Raw genomic sequence first — 24,813 nt, 5'->3', positions numbered from 1 at the left:
TGCTGAATTTTTGGACTCTAAAACACATTAATCTCAATGTAAGAATCAGCAAAAACTAGCAAATCTGTCCATACACAATAATTTATTATTTTAAACACAGTTGATAGTGTTGGTCCTAAATCCACTGCTGTTCACCCTGCTGATCCAAGACTGTTGTGCTAGGTTTGCCACCAACCATATTGTGAAGTTCGCAGATGATACAACAGTAGTGGGCCTTATTCATGATGACAATGAGGAAGCTTATCGTAAGGAGGTTGAGGGATTGGTGAACTGGTGTAAGGAAAACATGTCCACTTTTGTTTTTAAATGTACATTCAATAAAAAAATTTCAATTAAAAAAAGGAAAATAGCCTAGTTTTAAATACTGGGAAAACCAAAGAGATCATTGGCAATTTCAGAAAAGGCAGGCACAGCCACACTTCTCTGTGCATTAATGATTCACCTGTGGAGATGGTTACCAGCATAAAATTCCTGGGTGTGCAGCTAACGAGTAGGCTGTCTTGATCTCTCAACAGTGAGAAACTGATGAAGCAGGCACAGCAGCGCCTGCATTTTCTGCGTCGCATGAGAAAAGCACATCTTCCTTCCCATGTCCTGACCACTCTCAACAGGGAAATGATCAGGAGTATCATGTCATATAGCATCACAGTCTGGTTTGGAAGCATCACTGCTTCAGACAGGAAGGCGGTGCAGAGAGTGGTGAGGATGGCCGAAAAGATTATTGGCAGTTCCCTCCCTCCCATCCAGGACATAGCACAGAAGCGTTACTTGATCAGGGTCTGTAAGATTATCTGGGACACTACACATTTTCTTCACGACCTGTTTTCCTTGTTACTTTCTGGGAGGAGGCTTTGTGGTATCTGCAGCAGAACATCCAATTTCAGCCATAGTTTCATTCCATATAGCATTAACCTTGTGAACTCTCAAGCTTCCTCCTTCTGTTATATATTCAAGATGGACAGTATTTAATATTTATTATGTATATATAGGGGGGTGGGTCTATACATAGATTATTTATAGTATGTTTACGTGTCTGTCATGTATGTGCAACTAAATTTCACTTTTGATGTGTGCTGTTGTGCCCACAGTAAAAAAAAATGACAAGGTTATCTTATCTTAAATTCTAGAGGTTTGAGTAGCTAGCTTGGTTGTGTATAACACTTATTATTTGTATTTTAAAGTCAATTTTGGTCTCATGGAAAGCTCCTTTATATAAGGTGAGATTATTGGTCATTATTGGATGCAAAAGAAGGGACAAAATGAACTGTAAATGACAAAAATTCAAAAAAATGTTTAATTATTTTAAATAAATAAGATTGTTGAATTATCCTGCAATAAGTTTTCCCATGGCGAATTAGCCATGGTGAATTGTAAGTGGCTGTGGTGACTGGCCATGGCAAGTTGGCCATGGCAAATTGGCAGCAGTGAGTTGGCTGTGGCAGGTTCGCCGTGGCATGTTATCCCATTCCACCTGGTGGCTCGGTGGTTAAGCTGCAGTACTGCAGGCTAACTCTGTCCACAGTCCAGAGTTGGATTCTGAAGGGATCAGGGTTGACTCAGCCTTCCATCCTTCCAAAGTTGATACAATGAGGGCCCAGATTTTGGAGGGCAATATGTTGACATTGTAAACCGCCCAGAGAATACTGTAAAGCACTATGGGGTGGTATATAAGTTCTATTGCTATTGATAGAGCGGAGAGACAGGCTAATATTACTCTGTGTCAGGATTTAATCTTGCCTTTAAAAATCCAACTGTTTCATATTTCATCATATGCTTTGGGTTTTTTTTTTCATTTTGGAAAACAAACAAAAATATATCTGAAAGATGGGGGTGGAGGGGAGTTGAGCTTTATTAGCAATTTATACCTGGCTTCACAATCTCAACAAATAGCTTTTTCTAAGAAATAACACACTGAGATTGTTTTTCTCCAAAAATATTTCTGAAACCAAAATATATGTAACCACCATCATACGTTCTTGACATAGGCTTATTTTTATTGGCATTACTGATGCATCTGTCATTTTTAAACTTGCCTTACCTTAATTTTAAAAGCTTTCTCACTTTTAAAAGTTACAGAAATAAAACAATAATGAACAATCTAAATGGATACATTCACGTTTACTAACTTCTTTAATACTGAACTTTATTCCACAGAAATGTCAAAAATTGCTGAAACAGTAGATGCTATAACAAAGGCCACCACTATGTAGGAAACCATCCTCTAATCACAGCCCTTCCTTCAAATCTCCCTCGCTGGGCAAGTACAGGCAGAGCAAGAGGATAGTCCTTACCTTATGACCACAGTGGAGCCTAGAATTTTGGCCATAAGTCATTCCAGTCATAAGCTGAGCCACTACATGACTTAGACATGATTTTTACAATTGTCTAAAGTGAATGTGGTCATTAAGTGAATCACGTGGTTAAGCAAATCCAATATATCCAATGGTTGTTTTTGTTTTTTTGCCAAAAACAGGAAAAAAAACTCACAAATTGAGGGGTCCTTGGTACTCTCTGAGCTTGGTTGTTTTCTTGCAGACGTTTCCTTACCCGAACTAGGTAATATCATCAGCACTGATGAGATTAATCTAGTTTGGGTAATGAAACCTCTGCAAGAAAACCGTCAAGCACAGAGGGCACCAAGGATACCTCGTTTCAAACCTGAGCTACAAATATTCTTCTTTAAAGTCACAAATTTATAGTCACATGACTGTGAGATGCTGCAACCAGTCATAAATGCAAGCCAGTTGCCAAGTGCCCTAAATGCAATCATGTGGCCGTAGGGGCCAGGGTACAGCAGTTTTAACTCTGAGGGTAGATGGTAAGTAGCTTTTTTGAAGTCTCTTGTAACTTCAAACGGTTGTTATGTGACTAGGCATGAATCAAGGACTGCCTGTATCCTATAGCTTTCCAAGTGCAAGCAAAGAAGCTTGTGCACACAGAACTGGAGCTCTCTTGGAAACTTGCTTGGCACAGGCAGAACGGGAACATATTTGGGCAATGATTATGCTCTGCATACATTAACCTCCCCACCAATTAGGACAACTTTCATTTTTACTTATGACATCCCCCACCCTACCCCCAAGCAGGTATCACTGACAGATTGAGAACCTGCGGAGATGTAATATTTACTGATTTCATCCTTGTGGGAAAACCCAGTCTACAAACAGAAAGGTTTCTGGCCAGCAAATTAACTTGTATGTGTATGAGTCTCAGTAACTATAAATGTGCATTGTAGGAATTCATAGATATAATCCATAAAACAATGTAACAGTTTATAATAAATAATAAACAGAATAATCAAATGAGATTAAATGCCAGTTTGAACATAAATTTCTTCACCATGTAACTGAATTGTAATAATGTTAATCCAGGCTTTATTTCTACAAAGGGGTGGTGGTAGTGGTAGTATTCAGTAGTCTGGGTACCACAACAAAAGGCTTAATTCTTTACTGAATAAGAAATGCATGACTCTGGGGTTGGGCAGAAATATACTGTAACATGGCTTAGTAATAGCTGCTGATACTCTACATTTTTCATTGGAAATTATGAGCAATTCCTTCCATAGAAGAATAGAAAATGTAAATTATACTTAATTTCATATTTGGAATACACGCACACATGCACACACACACACACACACACACACACACACACACACACACACATTCCTTGATAAGATTAAAAATGCGAATCCCAGGCATGTTAAAATTAAAGTAAGCGAACACTGGGATGGAATAATAAAAACTAAAGCAGTTTTTATTGCATTGCTAAAAGATCAAGCTTTCGTTGGCTAACTGCCAACACACAACCACCCTGCAATGTAGAACTCAGGGAAGAAGAGCAGCAACCATTTAGAACCTCTGGTATGAGAACACGGGCAGTGACTAGAGCTATGGCTACAAGACATGGAAATATCAGCAATTCACTTTTGACAACAGATACCCAGAGACAACTACATCCCCCAAAAACAGATGCGCGACAGCTCAAAGAAATACGGCCGACCTCAACAAACAGATCAGTGACGCGCTCCATGAGCAGAGTGCAGACACCAACAGTATAAACGCGATCTCCCCACCCCAGCGTTTCCATCCTGACGACGTTGGCAGTTAGCCAACGAAAGCTTGATCTTTTAGCAATAAAAACTGTTTTAGTTTTTCTTATTCCATCCCAGTATTCGCTTAGTTTGTTTATATCTATCCATCCATCCATCCATCCATCCATCCATCCATCCATCCATCCATCCATCCACAGAATTTAATCCAATGCAGAAACTATAATCTTATGGATGGATTCATATTGTATTCTAATTAATTATAATTGTAAGAAAATGCTTGCATCTTGATCCCCACTTTCCCTTTCAGAACTTTAGACTTGACCATGTGGTAAATGTAGCCTTGGCAGTTTTTTCATCAGACCTGTTAGATCAATCTATGTATATAATATTGTCTACATTACATAAAGTATGCTCACAGTAGACTTGTGGCAGGATTTTGCACTAGCTGGCTAAAAGGATGATGATGAAGATGATAAGGATAGCTCCATTTTGTTATAAAACACAGTTATTTGCCGAGGTTCTATTTTTCAGTCATTTAAGGTCATTCCACAATCTAGTATGATAGTCATCTAAGTGCAATGCTTAAAGTAGCAATTTACCTTGTGGTAGTGATGGTTAGTTTTAAAATGGTTATACAGCAGATTAAAAATCTAAATAAATAAAATATTCCAATCAGGGGCTACTTGTCATCTCAAATTCAGCATTGTTTCCATTTCCTGAAACTGGACTATTATTTCTTACTTATTATTAACCAAACGTATTTTTTCTCAGCCAAAAGAAACACATGCACATAGCTGGGCATATTGCTCAGCATATGCTCCCTAGCAGGTATAATCTGACATTTATAAAAAGGAAGGAGAGAACATATGTGATTTTAATAAATAGGCCATTCCACAGGAAGTCATTTATTTGTTTTCTTTATTAGATTTATAGACTGTCAGAAGTATAAGACTTTTGGTAGTTACAATAGCAATAGTTGTGCTGAACTCTTGCACTTGATTTATTCAAGGAGATAAAATACAGAGTATTGGGGTGTTTATGTATACTTGACATACCCCTTGAAAAGAATCACTCAGAGGCTTGTGAAGCAGTAGTGCAAGAAAACATTTTTATAAAAATAAAAACTAATAGAGGATAAAAGCAACTATTGTTGAAGGCTGAAAACTTCTGTTCTGAATCAACACTTGAGCAATAGGCTTTTCAGCGATGTTATATTTTTCCCAATATATAACAGAACAGATGGTAATTCAAAGAATTCTATCTATCCTGCTATTTATTGTAAAATTATCAGTGTTGCTTAACCTGTCATTTGTGCTTCAATTTTATGATTTGGGGGGGGGGGCTGGTGGTGTTCAGTTGTCTCCGATTCTCAGAGACTGCCTGGATATATCCTTGCAGTTTTTTGGCAAGGTTTTTCAGAAGTGGTTTGCCATTGTTTCCTTCCCAGGGCTGAGAGAAAGTGACTGGATCAAGGTCACCCAGGTGGCTTCATTCCCAAGGCAGGACTAGAACTCATTGTCTCTCAAGTTTCTAGCCTGATCCTTAACCGCTACACCAAAATTACTTTCATTTTATGATCACATCACCTTAAATTGTATATCAACATTATATCCTCAGTTTAAACTTCTCCTCTGTAAACTTATGCTGATCACATTTTTTTAAATTTTGATGTGTAAAAATATATAAGATATATGCAATAAACAAAATAAAATGTAGATTTTTTTTAAAAAATGTATCTACCTGGGGACTTCTAGCAGTCTTCACAGAGAAATAATTTGGTATTGTCTTATTTATTTTCAGTGAGGATGAAATGGAAGAAGCAAATGGAAATAACCCTATTGACATTGAGGCTGAACAAAACAAGGAGACCCAAAAAGAGGTATTTTCCCTGATAATGCTTTAGTGCATCAAGTACTGTGAACCTATTCTTTAAACCAGTGTTTCTCAATCTCAGCATCTTGCTTACTAGAGAATTCTGGGATTTGAAATCCATACATCTTAGTCACTGAGATTGAGAAACATTGCTCTAAATAATTTATTTAAATATTATTAAATTACTTTTGATAATAACAAGTTCTGTGATCTAAGGATGCCATTCTAAGTACTTTAGTATATATGAAGGACATTTTTCATGGATGAATTCTTTATGTAGCCTAATTTGGTGTACATATTTATATTTACTTCAAAAAAATCTCAGTTTAAGAGTATCTGTTGATTTGCTTCTCAGTGTTTTGGCTGAATGGGGAGGACTTACTCTCTTGTTTGTTTTTTGATGTGCTATCGTTTCTTCCCATGCTTACTTAATCAGCGTAAAATCATAAAATATGGGCGAGGATGCAAAGAGAATAAGCAAATTAAATGTTTTTTCTGATAAAATCGGAGCAGTGTGCTATTTCAGGACTGATTGTTGATCTTGTTTTGGGTTCCCTTTAAATATCAGATGCCTGTTGTGAGCTTTTTAAACAAGATATTCAGATAATAACAGTGGCCATCAGCCGCCTTCACCTATCAACTACTTTTCATCTTGGATATATCAATTGGCTCAAGTGGAAGAATCCATATGGCCAGAAATATTCTGAACAGTCATTTCAGGATTATTAAAACTCTGAAAGCTGCATTGTAGCAGATCAGACAGATTGTTCTTCCAGCTTGGCATTGTGTGTTCTTATTAATAGTATCTCAGTATCATTATGTCATTATCTCTTTATTTTGCAATGAAAGGGATGAAGCAGGGACTTGCTACATGCAAAATAATATATTCCATCATTTTGGCTAGTGCCTGCCTTAGCAATGTTGATTGCTTCTTTGCTTTTGGGCACAATTTGATATTTTAATCTTTAAGACCCAAAATGGCCATAGATCATAGTATCTTAAAAATTACCTCCTGAATGGAAATTTGTCTGGATACTTCATTCAGCAATCAAAGCCATACTGATTGTGCAGTTCCTTGTCCTCTGGGTTCTTGGTAATTTTTAGCACACAGTCAAAAATTGCTTTAAGCAAAGCCTAACACAGTGTTGATTTAGAAAGGATTATGTTGTTAGTGTTGCTTTAGTGTTTAAATATTGTAAGCTTGGTTGCCTGTTTATTATACAATTTTAAGTTACATTTTCTTTCTTTCTATTTAATTTTAATTATTTAATTCAATTTGGAGACCACCTGAATCAGGGTAGGTCACAACATAACTAAAAAAAATATAAACAGATTTAGATGAGATCTGGTAGCTCTGTACAGAAGAATAGAAATCTAACAAGAGGTTACAGCTATCTAGGCCTAGGTCTTCAAGATTTAACTTAATGCCAACAGGGTGGGAGCCAGATAGATTTCTGGGGAGGGGATCTTATTCGGGTGCCGTTACAGAAAACACAAACTTCCTAGGTACCAGTAGATGCAGTATTTAATGAAGAAAACCCAAGTACTCCAACTCTGTCAGAAGAAACCATGGGGATTAGGTAATCCATCACATAACCTATGCCATGTAGAGCTTTATAGGTGATGACCAGCACCTTGATCTGCATTCAGAAGCATACTGGCAACTAGTACAACTTGTAAAGCATGGCTACCACATGGGCATACTAAGATATGCCTGTCACTTTCCACATCATTACATTCTGGACTAGTTGAAGCTTCTGAGTGATTTTCAAGCACTGTTACCTGGTTTTCAGCAGGAGTTCTGAGTCCCAAACAATACCTTCTTCCAATCACACATCACTCTTGAATGGAAAATATCACCCTGTCCAAGAATATAGATGGAAATTCCACAGATTTGAGGAGCCTCAGTATTCACAACCTCTCAAACTTAGTGGGATTGATCTGGAACTAGCCACAAAGAAAGAAAAAAGGGCCACTCTAAAATGGTGCCCCTATTTCCAAAGTACTGTAGCTGTTCCAGAAGGATACTGTGGTTGATGGCATTGAAGATGGCTGAGCAATCAAGGATCACAAGAATGGATGCACTATTTCCATCCTAATACACTACAGACCATAAATGTGCATGACTAAAGCTATCTTAGTGCTTCTTCCAGGGCTCTCTATATGTAGGTTGACCATCCAGAAGCCAGCCCTAACAGCAAGGATTCTGTGACCAACTGTGACAAAATCCAGAAGCTCAGGCCAGGATATGGCTGGGCAGAGAAGGGCAGTATAGGTAATTCCTGACCTGCAACGGTTTGTTTAGTGAGCATTCAAAGTTACAGCAGCTCTGAAAAAAGTGATTTATGAGCGTTTTTCACACTTACGACCGTTGCAGCATCCCCATGATCATGTGATCAGAATTCGGATACTTGGCAACTGGTTCATATTTATGATGGATGCAGTGTCCCGGGATCATGTGATTCCCCCTTTGCAACCATCTGACAGGCAAAGTCAGTGGGGAAGCTGGATTCACTTAACAACTGGGTCACTAACTCAACAACTGCAGTGATTCACTTAACTACTGCGGCAAGATAAGTCGTCAAATGGGGCAAAACTTACTTAACAAATGCTTCACTTAGCAACATAAATTTTGGGCTCGATTGTGGCCGTAAGTTGTGGATTACCTGTACATCAGCAGCAAATGCAACAGTTATCTAGAGCCAAACCTCTGGCATATATCTTGTTTTATGTGGAAGTGAGAGTCTGAGAGCCTCTGAGACTCATGGATGATATTATTATTATTATTATTATTATTATTATTATTATTATTATTATTATTATTATTATTAATTTTATTTGTATACCGCCCTTCTCCCGAAGGACTCAGAGCGGTGAACAGGGCAATACATATTAAAAAAACAAGATAGAAAAATTAAACAAAATGCCCACGAATAAGTTAAAACACATTAAAAAGTAGGTTAAAACAGATTGGTAAAACCCAATCCCTATCTTCCTTGGGATTTCAGTTGATGCTGAGTTTAAAACCCAGGTGAAAACAGCTCCAAGAGGGGTATGCCCCCTTCTGAACTCAGCCAGGTCTCAGTGATACATACCAAGTTGGAATCCTTAACTATGATAAGGTTATGAGTGAGGGCAAACTTGCTTCAGGTTGACCTGGCATTCAAAGTAGTTACAGCCCTGGGCCAGCAAAGATGTGACAGCTAGGGTGAAAGGGTGAAACCAGGAAATATGTTGTGAAATAACTTCCAAATAACACAACCAATGTCACTGAGTGCTGGATGGGAAGAAAATGAACATGATTTAAAATTGAAGAAAGATGCATCAATAATCTGTACTGTATTGATGACACTACTCTAATCGTTGAAAATGCAAATGATCTGCAAGGTCTTGTAATAAAAGTCAAGTGAAAAAAATGGGACTAAGATTAAATATAAAGAAGATCGAAATAATAACTACAGGAAAAGCAACCAGCTTTAGAATTGGTAGTGAAGCTATGAATGGTGGACAGCTTCTGCCTTACAGGACTGATGATCAAGAGTAAAATGTTAAGTCAAGAACCCCAGACTAACACATGGTGAAGTAAGTAAGAATTAATATTCAGATGCCAGAATGCATCTATGCCTACAAAGATCAAAACATGCTGTCAGTGGTTTGCACAATGATCTCCTATGGAAGCGAAATTTAAACTGAAAAAGCAGGACTGAAAGAATATTTATGTTCTTGAACTTTGATGTTGGTAATGGATACACTGTTGGAAGGTATGAAAGATTAGGTTGGGGACATATAATTATGGATACTATCTCATCACTGATGGTTGACACTAATACTGATCAAGATTTACACATTAGCTTACATTAAAGTTATCAAACAATCAGCGTAGAAAATAATGTTGACTTAAGATGCTACGTATCTCATAATACCTGATAATGAGAGTAAATCCATTTCTTTATCAAATGGATAAATTCTAAGAGTGGTACAAATTTTCACATTTAAAAGAAACCGAATCCTTGCTATATACATGTTAAGACTCATTACATGTCTGCATTCAGCCCATCTTACAGCATTTTTGCTGACAAATTGAAGGACCCTTTGAATGTATATGGTCTTCCCATGAGTTGCAACTTTACCTCTTGAAATCCAGCAAGAAAAATGGTGTCTTGCCAGTCACTTGTCAGCTCTGCTACTTTTGCTTCCATTTATTAAACCTCATATTTAGTCTTATAAATCAAAAAGATAACACATATTGTTAACTGAAAAATATTCAAGATTATGTGTTACAGATAGTCCTTGACTTACAACCATTTATTTAGTGATGGTCTGAAGTTACAATGGAACTGAATAAAGTGACTTATGACCGTTTTTCACACTTATGACCATTGCACCATCTTCATGGTCACATGATCAAAATTCAGATGCATGGCAACTGGCATTTATTTATGACAGTTGAAGTATCTCATGGTCATGTAATCATCTTTTGTGACTTTCTGACAATCAAAGTCAGTGTGGAAGCCAGATTCATTTAACAACTATATTACTGACTTAATAACTGTAGCAATTCACTAACAACTGTGGCAAGAAAGATCATAAAATGGAGCAAAACTCATTTAACAGCTGTCTTGGTTAGCAATAGAAATTTGGGGCTCAACTGTATTACATATAAGAATGACTCACCTGTGGAGATGGTTTCCAGCATCTAATTCCTGGGTGTGCAGCTAACGAGTAGGCTGTCTTGGTCGCTCAACAGTGAGAAACTGATGAAGCAGGCACAGCAGCGCCTGCATTTTCTGCGTCGCATGAGAAAAGCACATCTTCCTTCCCCTGTCCTGACTACTTTCTACAGGGGGACGATCGAGAGCTTCCTGTCATACAGCATCGCAGCCTGGTTTGGAAGCATCACTGCTTCAGACAGGAAGGCAGTGCAGAAAGTGGTGAGGATGGCTGAAAAGATCATTGGCAGTTCCCTCCCCTCCATCCATGACATAGCACAGAAGCATTGCTTGAGCAGGGTCTGTAAGATTATCTGGGACACTACACATCCTCTTCATGACCTGTTTTCCTTGTTACCTTCTGGGAGGAGGCTTTGTGGTATCCGTAGCAGAACATCCAGATTCAGCCATAGTTTCATTCCATACAGCATTATAACCTTGTGAACTCTCAAGCTTCCTCCTTCCATTATATATTCAAGATAGACAGTATATAATATTTATTTGTTATGTATATGTAGGGGTGTGGGTCTATGCCATGGGTCGGCAACCCGCGGCTCCGGAGCCGCAGGAGATGGCTCTTTGAGCCGTCTCCTGCGGCTCCTAGTCCTCCTCCGCTGGCGGAGGTTTGGGGAGCTGCGCGCGCAGCTCTCCAAACCTCCACTGCGCCGTTTGCAGAGATGCTGCCTTCCTCCATGTTTGACGAAGGCAGCAGCTCTCCAAACAGTTTGCAGAACTGCTGCCTGCGGCGGAGGTTTGGAGAGGTGCGCGTGCACCTCTCCAAACCGCCGCCGTCCCGTTTGCACAGCTGCCGCGTTCGTCCATGTTTGATGAGCGCGGCAGGTCTCCAAACTTAAGAACTTAACTACATTGCATTTTCTCAAAGTTTTGCCGACATGTAGCCTGGATACATGTATGCTTACACAGAAGTAAAGTCCACTGAGGTTAGTAGTATTCCATGAAATGTGTGCCACTTTCTGGAACTTTGGCTGAATTACTTTCTCAGTTTACTATCTGAAAACTTAGTTGTTTCTTGGAAGGAACAGAGCAATTAAAATTTTACAAAACTGCAACAAGCTTGTGAATTTTGAGAACTGTTCATAAAGGAAATTGCTTAGAATGGGAGGAAGAACCATGACTGATTTGGGGGCCATATCGAAAATTAATATTTACCCAAAAGGAACAGGTTCCTAAATTTAGGATGTTCCCTTTATGAAAATGGAAGTTTGAAAAGAAAAACTCCTTTGTCTTTGCTATGTAAATTATTTGGGAGAACAGAAGTAGTATTTCTTTCAGGTAAATAATATAGATTTGTTTCTCCTTGGCAACATTGATGCTATTGTTTTTGCTTGTTCTGCGCATGTGCGTGCGTGCCCACAGGCGCCCGCACATTTTGCGGCTCCCACTTTTTTGTCTGTATGACGGAACCGGTTCCGAGTGGCTCTTTTGCTGTTTCGGGTTGCTGACCCCTGGTCTATGCATATGTGTATATAGTATGTTTAGGTGTGTGTCATGTATGTGTTCCACTTTGAGAGCGGGCAACTAAATTTCATTTTTGATGTGTGCCGTTGGGCCCACAATAAAAAAAATGACAATAAAGGTTATCTATCTTATCATAACAGTTCAGACATTTCTAGATCACTGATCAGTCTCTTATACCCGCTTCACTAGATACTTTGTACCAGTTTTCATTTATACCAATATTGGTCTCTTTTGGCTAATACAGGGAGTGCAGAATTATTAGGCAAATGAGTATTTTGACCACATCATCCTCTTTATGCATGTTGTCTTACTCCAAGCTGTATAGGCTCGAAAGCCTACTACCAATTAAGCATATTAGGTGATGTGCATCTCTGTAATGAGAAGGGGTGTGGTCTAATGACATCAACACCCTGTATCAGGTGTGCATAATTATTAGGCAACTTCCTTTCCTTTGGCAAAATGGGTCAAAAGAAGGACTTGACAGGCTCAGAAAAGTCAAAAATAGTGAGATATCTTGCAGAGGGATGCAGCACTCTTAAAATTGCAAAGCTTCTGAAGCGTGATCATCGAACAATCAAGCGTTTCATTCAAAATAGTCAACAGGGTCGCAAGAAGCGTGTGGAGAAACCAAGGCGCAAAATAACTGCCCATGAACTGAGAAAAGTCAAGCGTGCAGCTGCCAAGATGCCACTTGCCACCAGTTTGGCCATATTTCAGAGCTGCAACATCACTGGAGTGCCCAAAAGCACAAGGTGTGCAATACTCAGAGACATGGCCAAGGTAAGAAAGGCTGAAAGACGACCACCACTGAACAAGACACACAAGCTGAAACGTCAAGACTGGGCCAAGAAATATCTCAAGACTGATTTTTCTAAGGTTTTATGGACTGATGAAATGAGAGTGAGTCTTGATGGGCCAGATGGATGGGCCCGTGGCTGGATTGGTAAAGGGCAGAGAGCTCCAGTCCGACTCAGACGCCAGCAAGGTGGAGGTGGAGTACTGGTTTGGGCTGGTATCATCAAAGATGAGCTTGTGGGGCCTTTTCGGGTTGAGGATGGAGTCAAGCTCAACTCCCAGTCCTACTGCCAGTTTCTGGAAGACACCTTCTTCAAGCAGTGGTACAGGAAGAAGTCTGCATCCTTCAAGAAAAACATGATTTTCATGCAGGACAATGCTCCATCACACGCGTCCAAGTACTCCACAGCGTGGCTGGCAAGAAAGGGTATAAAAGAAGGAAATCTAATGACATGGCCTCCTTGTTCACCTGATCTGAACCCCATTGAGAACCTGTGGTCCATCATCAAATGTGAGATTTACAAGGAGGGAAAACAGTACACCTCTCTGAACAGTGTCTGGGAGGCTGTGGTTGCTGCTGCACGCAATGTTGATGGTGAACAGATCAAAACACTGACAGAATCCATGGATGGCAGGCTTTTGAGTGTCCTTGCAAAGAAAGGTGGCTATATTGGTCACTGATTTGTTTTTGTTATGTTTTTGAATGTCAGAAATGTATATTTGTGAATGTTGAGATGTTATATTGGTATCACTGGTAAAAATAAATAATTGAAATGGGTATATATTTGTTTTTTGTTAAGTAGCCTAATAATTATGCACAGTAATAGTCACCTGCACACACAGATATCCCCCTAAAATAGCTATAACTAAAAACAAACTAAAAACTACTTCCAAAAATATTCAGCTTTGATATTAATGAGTTTTTTGGGTTCATTGAGAACATGGTTGTTGTTCAATAATAAAATTAATCCTCAAAAATACAACTTGCCTAATAATTCTGCACTCCCTGTAATCCAAGGTTATGTAGAATAAACAACTGCTAAAACAACTAACTTTATTGGATGATAATAAATTGGTATCCATAATTTCTTATTTTATAAAATAACAAGGGCAGCTACCTATAAAGCAAATTTATATAAAATGTTTTATAAATGGCATTTACCACATGCAAGATTAGCAAAAATGTTTAAAAACATGTCTAGCAACTGTTGGAAATAGTAGGCACATGCTACCACCTTTGGTGGACATGCCCTAAAGCAAAATAATTCTGGTCAAAATACATATGTGGTTAGAGAAAATGTTAAGAAAACATAGATTTTAAGCTGGAACTATTTCTTTTAGGTATAATCACAGAAAACTATGATTAAAATGTTTATATTTAATATTACATGTACTACCAGCAGCAAGAATTACATTTGCACAGTATTGGAAAAATGAAGAAACACCAACGGAAGAAGACATAATTAGGAAAATTTTGGACTGTGCGGAAATGGGTAGGCTTACATTGAAAATGAAAGGGAAAGAAGATACAGAATACTTTCAAACATGGGATAATGTTTATAAATGGCTAGGAAAATGGAGTAGAGAGTAGGAATGGGAGTTGTATTATTATTAATGTCAAATATGTGAACCCAGACAACACGTTGTTTACTAAGCACTAAACACTTGTAACTATAAAAAAATTAATAAAATATTAAAAAAAGAAAAAGAAATTGGTATCCAAACAACATCCCAGTTCTGCGTTGAAATTTAATTTCTAAAACACTAAGCAAGTAATGCTTTAAATTGTTAGCCAAAGGTTAGTCATACATAGGGAAATTCCTCAGGTTGAAGAAAGGGGATTTTTTTTTAAAAAAGCAATATTATGTCATTTCCTTTTCTCTAAATACTAATAATGGTCATATTGCAGTATGCATATGTCTAACAATAATAGTTGAAGGCAATAAAACTTAACTATCCTAGGAAGCTGATTTTTTTCAGTTGGAATAGGAATAGGTAAAAAAATCAAATTGTGGCACTAGTTTTGTATCTTCTAGTGCAGCGTTTCCCAACCTTAGGAACTTGAAGATGCGTGGACTTCAACTCCCAGAATTCATAGCTGGCTGGGGAATTCTGGGAGTTGAAGTCCACGCATCTTCAAGTTCCTAAGGTTGGGAAACGCTGTTCTAGTGGACAGCATATTACAGACTCCAAGAATATTCTTTCTACTTTTTCCATCTGATTAACACTGACGGGACCTGTCAACAGCATGTTCATAACTAAAGATGATAGAAATAAACTCCTGCAAGATTATAGTTTAATTACATATGGCCATGTGCAACTGTAGATGTGGAGAACTCCTCTGCCATGAGAAAAATAGATGTGGTCATTTTAATTTAAGTGTCATTTTGATAGTGCTTTATTTTACATTTTTGCAGTTTGGGTTCAAATTTTATGTGCTTTTCATAATTATTAGTGACTCCTTGGCATTATTTTTGTGTAGAGTCAAGGGTAAATATCTTGTCAGAGAAAATATTACTTTACTTCTAGCTGAAATTTGAGAGGCAACTTGATTCCTTGAGACAAAAATGAATAGTGTGTTTGCTTATATAAATTGCATTTGAATTGGTTCTCTTGTGCTATGATTGAAAAAAACTAGCAATGTCCTTAATGGATTTAATACAGAAATTTATCTTGAAAGGAAAAGTAAAATATATATTATGTCCCTAAGACTTTTTTTTTGCCCAGATTAAGCTTCATATGGGTTTTTGATGGTGTGACTGGCAAATAAACAATTTGCCTATTATGCCAAAACGTAAGATGAATTTACTGTTGATTGGATTTAATCCTTATGTACACATCAAAAATTCTTTGTTTTTAAAGCAAGGGCTGGAGCCCCATGAGAACATGACAGCACTTCTGGATTCCATTGCTGAAGTTCGATAGTGAAATGACTAAATTTCAGCAGTGTAATGCCCTCTCCCCATTTTTAGCAAGAATAAGGCAGGACATGAATACATTTAAGTTTTAAAAGTTTTAAAATGCATCCATTCCAGATTTTAAAATCACCACTTTCCTTTTTCAAGAATGGAAAGAAAAGAAAAAGGACCCTATAATTTTCCAAGCTCAATCAGCTGAAGTCCTCTGGTATCTTCAGAAGCTAAACATTTTTTCCCCCTGCAAAGAATGCCTCTGTCCTAAAAAAAAAATGCAGATTAGTATGCTTGCACCTCTTTTGAGTCATCTACTTATTGCTTATTAGAAATAAAATCAGATTTTAATGGCCAAATTTTAATAAAAGCTTAATTAATATATAAATATCCAAACATGTCTACTATAAATAAAATAATATAACACAAGTTAATGCAAGACAAACAAGCTATCATATATCACCTGAAATAAAATAGCATTATAATAGTTTCATCTGGAAAAGTATCCTCATATTGTTAAGCAAATCCCTAGATTTTTGTTGCATTATAATACATGATTTTATTGTGATGTATGACTATTTTGCATATCTTTTCTTGGCTTATAGTTTGGTATCTAAATATAGTTTGAAAATCTACTCCCTTGATGGACGTGGTACATTAAGTTTTAGTAAGGCAAATTCATTAAGACTATGTGACAGTAAATAACACAATAGTGTTAGGAAGTAATGGGTGAACTGACCCCAACATAATTTACAGTTTGTTCACTGACTTGAGAATCCAGTATTATGAATTCAGATGTAAAACATTGGACTACTGCAACGCTCTCTATATGGGGCTGCCCTCGAGGACCACTCGGAGGCTTCAGCTGGTGCAGAATGCTGCTGCGCAAGTTGTGATGGGGGTTTCCCAATACTCCCATGTAACACCTCTACTCCGCGAGCTACATTGGCTTCCGGTTGCCCTCCGGGTGAGATTCAAGGTGCTGGTGATGACCTATAAAGCCCTAAATGGCTTGGGTCCGGGATATTTGAGGGAACACCTACTGCTGGCATCAAGTTCCCTTCGTCCTGTGCGCTCCCACTTGGAGGGCCTTCTCAGGGTGCCGCCTGTAAAAGACTGCCGGCGGATAACACCCAGGGGGAGGGCCTTCTCAGTGGGTGCGCCTGCCCTGTGGAACCAGCTGCCCGTGGAGCTTAGGACTGCCCCCGACCTTCGGTCATTCCGCCGGGACCTGAAGACCTGGCTCTTTGAGCTTTCCGGCCTAGGCTGGGAGATTTTTTTCCCCCCTCAGGGATCAAATTTAATTATTTTAACTGTTTTTAACTCTTGTATTGTATTGATGTTTTTAAATACTTTGTAAACCACCCTGAGTCCTACTGGAAAAGGGCGGTATATAAATTCAATAAACTTAAACTTAAACTTAAATTTTCAGATTCAGTGTATCTTCAAACATACATACATGATACCAAAATGTATCTGGGGAGTGTGGCATACATAATGCAGCCTTTTGTATAACTTTATGCATACGTAGCCTATCATTTGCCAAAAAATTGTTATAATCCAAGCAGTAAGTAGGGTTTCTTTTTCAAATATGATTTATTAGTGTATGGTTCCAGAACCAACACTTTAAAAGAGGCTGATTTCTTGAACAAAATGGATTTAACAGGCTAGAATAAAGTTATCCCATATTATGTACATTGTACATAGGGTTTTTCCTTTATTTTAGAAACTTAAAGTTTAAGGAACTCCTATCAATTTTTTTCTGGTTATGATTTACCTAGTTTGGATAGTCATATTTGTTTTAACTTACAGATATATATCATGCTAGATATTGTAAGCTGCCCAGACACATTTTGTAGTCAGGCAGCCCCCAAATCCAACCAATCAATACAGGTAACTTTGAATAAATGCAATGATTTAATACTGGGATGCTTAAAGGAAACAAACTGAAGATGAATGTAGTTAGACATATACCTTGAGGTTCAAGAAAACAGATTGTAATAAAGTCAAATCCATACAATAAGTAATAAGAAAAAGGAGCCTGAGGTGCATGGGAATTTCTAAAAAGGAGATTGTGAAAGCATATTTGCAGTCTTCCCAAAAAGGGGGAGGTGAAGAAGGTAGAAGATAAATCATGCATCTTATTGAAGATATGAAAGCAAAAAACAATCACATAGGAAGTGGAAAAAATAGCAAGGTCACTTACAAGGGGCTCTCAGACTTGGAGAGATGGTGTCAAGAAAGAATGAGGCTAAATTAATGAAGTATGTAAAGAAGAACAAAAAAATATTCAGATAAATTCAAAATAAAAGGAAGAGAAGTAAATGATTGTACCAGCTGCTCCGTAAGGATAACAATGGATAAGTAGAAAGATTGTGTATCAGATTTATAGATGATACAAAATTTGGCTGGATATCCAGTGCCCAAGAAAACAGAAATAAGATTCAAAATGAACCTGACAATTTAGAGAAATGGTTTGAAAGAAAAAAACAGAATGAAATTTAATAGAGACAAATGCAAAGTTCTTCGTGTAAGAAAAAGAAATCAAAGTACTTGTGTAAAAGAGCTTGGAATTATAGTTGATTACAAACTAAATATGAGTCAGCATTGTGACATAGTTGCTGAAAGGGCAAATGCAATTTGAGGCTGCAGTCTAGTTTGTAAATCACAGGAAGCGATTGTTCCATTTTATTCAGCATTCGTCATCTCCCATCTCAAATACTGGACGCCATATTTTATAAAAGATTCAGAGAAACTAGACCAGGTGCAGAGAACGGCAAAACAAGGATGATAAAAGGCAATCTGAGTCTTACAAAGTGATTGTGAGCTTGGCATGTTCAGATTTGAGATAAGTAAAACTTTGTGGGGACATACAATAGCACTTTCTAAGGACCTGGAAGTAAGTGAAGGTCCTGAAAGTAGTGAATAGACTTATCCTGGAGCACAGGATGGACTAAAGTTACAAGAAATCAGATTATACTGAACATTACAAAGCACTCCCTACAGTGAGGGCAGTTTAACACTGGAACCATTGGCTAAGGGAGCTGGAAAGCTTGCTTTCTACGTATGTGTTTTAGCAGAGGCTAAGCAATCAATATTAGGGAATGTGGACTTTTATCCTAATCAGGGAGCTTCTCTTTTTGTCTTAAATTAAATTAAGAGTTGTGCTGGTGCAGTGGTTGAATGCAGTGTTGCAAGTTAATTTTGGTGACTGCCAGGAGTTTGATCCTCACCAGCTCAAGGTTGACTCAGCCTTTCATCCTTCCGAGGTTGGTAAAATGAGGACTCAGATTGTTGGGTGCAAGATGCTGACAATGTAAACCACTAAGAGACTGTAAAGCATTGTGAGGTGGTGTATAAATCTAAGTTCTATTGCTATTAAATTGCATCTTCCAACTCTATAAATTTATGGTTGTTGTTGTTGTTATCTGCGAAGTCGTGTCCGACCCATCGCAACCCCATGGACAACGTTCCTCCAGGCCTTCCTATCCTCTACCATCTTCTGGAGTCCATTTAAGCTCACGCCTACTGTTTCAGTGACTCCATCCAGCCATGTCATTCTCTGTTGTCCCTTTCTTCTCTTGGTCTCAATCTTTCCCAGCATTAGGCTCTTCTCCAGTGAGCCCTTCATTCTCATTAGGTGGCCAAAGTGTTTGAGTTTCACCTTCAGGATCTGGCCTTCTAAAGAGCAGTCAAGGTTGAACTCCTCTAGGACTAACCGATTTGATCGTCTTGCAGTCCAAGGGACTCGCAGGAGTCTTCTCCAGCACCATAGTTCAAAGGCCTCAATTCTTTGGCGCTCAGCCTTTTTTATGGTCCAACTTTCACTGCCATACATTGCAACTGGGAAGTCCATAGCCTTGACTATACGCACTTTTGTTGGCAGGGTGATGTTTTAGGGTGGCAGGTTTTTAGTGTGCTGTCTAGATTTGCCATGGCTTTCCTCCCGAGGAGCAAGCGTCTTTTATTTTCTTGGCTGCAGTCCCCATCTGTGGTGATCTTGGAGCCCAGGAAAATAAAATCTGTCACTACCTCCATTTCTTCCCCATCTATTTGCCAGGAATTGAGAGGGCCAGATGCCATGATCTTGGTTTTCTTAATGTTAAGTTTCAAAAATTTATGGTGGGGGTGGATTATTTAATAAAACAGAACAGAGAGGAAAAAATAAGAGGAAAAATTAAAACAAAAATAAAAAATGCAATAGTGACAGGATAAATAGGATTCTTATCCATATAAAGATATATTTTATATAACCATTTCAATAACAGATAACCATATTTCATTGTAATTGTCCATGCATAATCAGCATCTATAAGCATTTCATTCACAAGATGCAAGTAACTTCCTCTCTTCACTACCATCGGGTAATTGATGCCATAAATTTGTCTTTCTAATGTTTCAGAACTAATCTCTTGGCAATAATAAGGGCACAGAGAATCAATTAGGGTAACCCTTCAGTTATGCTGTGGGAAAATATAGTTATGTATTTTCATTTGACTTTGAAACAAAGTTTGATATTTTCATAGCCACCACTTGGCTATGATTCACTATTTTTTAATACTAGAAGTACAAATTACACCGGCTCTGACTAAATTTTTTTTTTACAATCTTTACTTGGATTGCAAAACTTGGTATGACTGTACTAGATGCAGCTTAAAAGCTGACTTTTTAAACATTTCAGTGGCATTACATCTGAATCACCCACTCCTGATTTCACTATATCACACAGTTCTATTTTATAGTAGAATGTTACCCCGTAGTTCAAGTCAACAAAGTAATCTGTGTAAGAGAATGTGTGGAAGACCTTGGAGAAGAGATGCTGCCTAGGAAACAGATGAGAGAAAGGAGCCCCATTAAATGGCTTAATGGTCAAAGAAAGAAACTTAGAAAACACCTGCCCTAATCAATCAGTCTGGTAAAAGTGATGGGGGGAAATTTGTACCTTCAGATTTGCAAGATTCTGTTAATGTAGCCTGGTAATAAAGTGGTAGTAGTTCATCTAGTTTCATTTCAGGCTTCCTGTCTAGTTCCCATATCACTATAATCATAAAGTAACTTATTTTGATTCATGTTTTGTGAACCCATCCAATTGTAGCTTCAAAAAAGAGCCTTGGTGGAGCAGTGGGCTAATGCCTCCTTAAGTAACACCAGCTGCCTGCAATTAGTGCAGGTTCGCATCCCACCAGGCTCAAGGTTGACTCAGCCTTCCATCCTTCCGAGGTAGGTAAAATGGGGACCCAGATTGTTGGTGGCAATAAGCTGACTTTGTAATAATGCCGCTTGGTGGGGGCCCGAAAGCCCTAATAAGCAGGCATATACATAGAATAAAGGCTATTGCTAAGCACATTGATTTGTGCTTTAAATTGTAAGCCGCCCTGAGTCTTCGGAGAAGGGCGGGATATAAATGGGATTTTTAAAAAAGTATCATAATCCAATAAAGGTAAAGTTCCCCTGCACATGCATGCTAGTCGTTTCTGACTCTAGGGGCTGGTGCTCATCTCCATTTCAAAGCCGAAGAGCCAGCTCTTGTCCAAGGATGTCTCCGTGGTCATGTGGCCGGCATGACTAGACGCCAAAGGCACACAGAATGCTGTTCCCACCGGAGTGGTCCCTATTTTTCTACTTGCATTTTTACGTGCTTTCGAACTGCTAGGTTGGCAGAAGCTGGGACGAGTAACAGGCGCTCACTCTGTTACACGGCACTTCGACCCGCCAAACTGCCAACCTTCTGATCAACAACCTCAGCGTCCTAACCCACTGAGCCACCGCGTCCCTCATAATCCAATAGAACATGGATTAATGCAATGTGTAAACTTTTATTATTTTATGGTAAAGTTGGCTGATGTAAACCAGGTTCAAATCTCCATTCAGCCATGAAGCTCACTCAGTGACCTTGGAGATATCGCTTCTAGTGCCTCTCAGCCTTACCCACTTGACAGGATTGTTGAAACAATGAACATTGAGTGCTGAGAATTAGGATTATTGCATTGAACAAGAGGATATAAGCAGATCTTTTAATACTGAACTCTGGAAATTTTTCCTGTATCATTGTACTCTCATAATATTTACAGTACTGTTGTTAAAGTGACATGGGTGAATTTATCTGATATTTTTTAATAATATAATGCTAAATAAAAGCTTCCATTTTGGTAATTGGTGTGGCATTGGTTAGTAATTAAAGACATGTTTAATATAGTTCAAAACAAGTTAAATTGCCTTCATGCCAAATCCTCAATCCAGAAAGTGTATGTATATTATATTTTTATAATGCTTAGAATTTCCTTCTCCGTACCCTATAATTCCCAGGTGCCTACAAATATAATTTTGCATTAGCTATTTCTTCCTTCACCAAATATGCACTTATAATCTAGATCTTTTAACTAAAGGGCAGGAACAGCAGGTTACACCACAATGCTATGCAAAACATTTTGAGCATTGTGGAAGTAGAAAGAGACCTTTTTTTAAGCTTGATATTCTTCCAGAGCTGCTAAGAACAATTTTAAAACCGCTTTTTTTACTCAAACTGGGTGTTTTCAATTTGAAAGAATTGTATTCAAAATATTTGGCACAAGCTTACATAGCAGTAAGATGACCACAAAATCCATAGCTATAGTTAATACAACCGGGAAGCTGGATTTTCAATGCAAACTTGGAAGACTGACTTTTTGAGTATAGGCAGGAGATCATTATCTAAAAGAAAAGTTATTCCCTGATTGCAGGACAAGGTATGTAAATCTGTAAGAAAGCGTCTGCTCTGAACATGGAAGGTCCCATATTCCATTCCCCCTCCCTCTGTGTTTCCCAAGGGAGCTGTGCAAGACTCCATCAGCAAACTTAAGAGACTACTTTGGAACTGGTATAGATGAACAGGGATCTGGTCCTAAAACAATAACCACTATTGAGGAACAACAGTAGTATAAAAGTGCCTGCTAAGATTTTTCCCTATTACAATCCCATGTGTCTATGCTGGTACATTCAGTTAATAAAACCAGAACTGGGTAGATGGGGGGGGGGAGTTTGATTTTTCCCGTTAGATGATTGGATGACTCCTTGGTCAGGGAACAAAGAAATAGGAGCTATCTAGATAGATGAACATCCCTGTGAAGCTCTAGTTTGCACATACATCCTATAACTGTGGGCTCCCACAGCAACAAAATTATTCCCTTACTGCTGTTAATAAAAGGCGCATCATGTGGTAAGACTGCATGTTTCAATAAATATATATAACCAAATATTTAACCATATTTTGCCAAATAAGCAATGGTTGGTTTAACAATATTTCACCAAATATTTTTTTTCCTCCCAAACAAGGTTACCAAAGTGAAAAACTCAAAATGTATCCCTTCTCCTCCAAAAAACAAAACAGACTAGCTGTCAAAATGTACAGCTCAGGCCTTTCCTATTATCCATTGTAGCACTGGGACTCAAAAGTTTAATATTGTTAGCAACTGCCAGAAGCTGTCCATACTGCAGTGCTTGAGTTTTCATAGTACACTAATCCAGGACCAAACTTAACTACATGCTGGTTTAGAACAAACTTCACAGATTCTTGAAATCCATAGGTTGTGTGTTTTTGAATGTCAGTTTTTGGGGAATAATAAATGGCAGAAAGTTTTTGCAATTGTATTTTGCTTGTGGGCTTCCCAGAGGCGTCTGGTTGACCACAGTGGGAAACTAAGTGATGGATTTGATCAGTTTGTTTTTGCAGAGTTATTTTTATCTAGATTCAAAGTATGGTAGAAGTGTAAAGATAGAAGATGTGTTTCACAAGACCCAACATTTCAAGTTCTTAAAAAAAAGGATGACAATGGTGTTTTTTTTGTATCAGTTTTTGCCACCACCAAGGTTACAGCTGTATAAGTTGGATGGCTGTTCTACAAGAGGTGTATAATTAGCTAAATTTTTAAAATATTTTTCATAGACTTTACATTTGACAAATTAGGCTCTGGGAACTTTTGGGGAAGGCATGGCAAATTGAGGACAGCTCTGTGGAGGACAATAGCAGAATGAAAAGCCAGTAAGTAGACTGGCTATTTATAATTCCTCTCTGGACAAGAGAGGACTTGAAATCGTTCACACATTCTCCACACAGTTGCTTCTCATAAGGGAATAGCCCTCTTTTTTATTAAAAAGTTTTACAATACATTTTTTCTTTAACCAACCAAAAAAAAACCCCTCCCAACCCCCTCCCCCCACCCTCTTCACCCTCCCCAACCCTCCCCAACCCCTCCCTCCCTTTCCCCTCCCCCCCTCCCCGCTTCCCAGAGCAAAATACAGGGTATAAAAATACAAACAATCATAATCTAACTTACGCAAACAATCCTAAACTATTTAAACTACCGAACTTTAACTCATATAAGAAAACTACAAAATAATACTTTCCAATCTAATACCAAAACACAGGGTATAAAAATACAAACAATCATGATCTAACTTACGCAAACAATCCTAAACTATTCAAACTATCAAACTTTAACTCATATAGGTAAATTCCAAACACACATATATATATCATATCAATGATTATTCAAATACAAAATAATACCTTCCAATCTGATATCCAATAAAAACAATCTCAAATAAACCAATTTATATCAATTGTCTAAAACTATTCCTCATTCCAACTAAGCTTTAAATTCACATTATCCTAATGTGTTATACAACTTAAAATACCATAGATTACTTTCCAAACTTAAGAAATTTTTATATAATCACATCATTCTTATATTCTTGTATTCTATTACCTATGCCAATAATATCAATAAACACTACTACAAATCTTCCCAATTAACTTTCCATAATCATCTTAGAACTAAAGCAACACGAAATATTACATAATTATTTTATAAGGGTAAAAAATATATCCCCAAATATTTAGTCCTTCTAGCAATTCCAATTCCCATAATCCTTATTACATTATTGTCTCTTACAGTTATGACTAAATCTTCAGGCTTGATTCATTCGTCCAGAAGTAACACGCCTCTTCCAATTTCTG

At 37.9% G+C, this 24,813-nt stretch overlaps 1 protein-coding gene across 2 annotated transcripts in view; it reads left to right on the top strand.

The window, feature by feature from the left end:
- Positions 1-24,813, top strand: part of RCOR1 (REST corepressor 1) — a 161,249-nt gene that overhangs the window by 113,419 nt on the left and 23,017 nt on the right. For both annotated transcript variants that reach the window (XM_083360256.1, XM_083360255.1), the window contains exon 7: positions 5,855-5,933. In XM_083360256.1, coding sequence (XP_083216382.1) covers positions 5,855-5,933 — 79 coding nt within the window. The remainder of the gene's footprint in view (positions 1-5,854; positions 5,934-24,813) is intronic.

Source organism: Vipera ursinii (genome assembly GCF_947247035.1).
Source record: "Vipera ursinii genome assembly, chromosome: 1".
Taxonomy (NCBI): domain Eukaryota; kingdom Metazoa; phylum Chordata; class Lepidosauria; order Squamata; family Viperidae; genus Vipera; species Vipera ursinii.
Note: the sequence above shows the minus strand (reverse complement) of the source record. Positions and strands in the feature narration are given on the sequence as shown.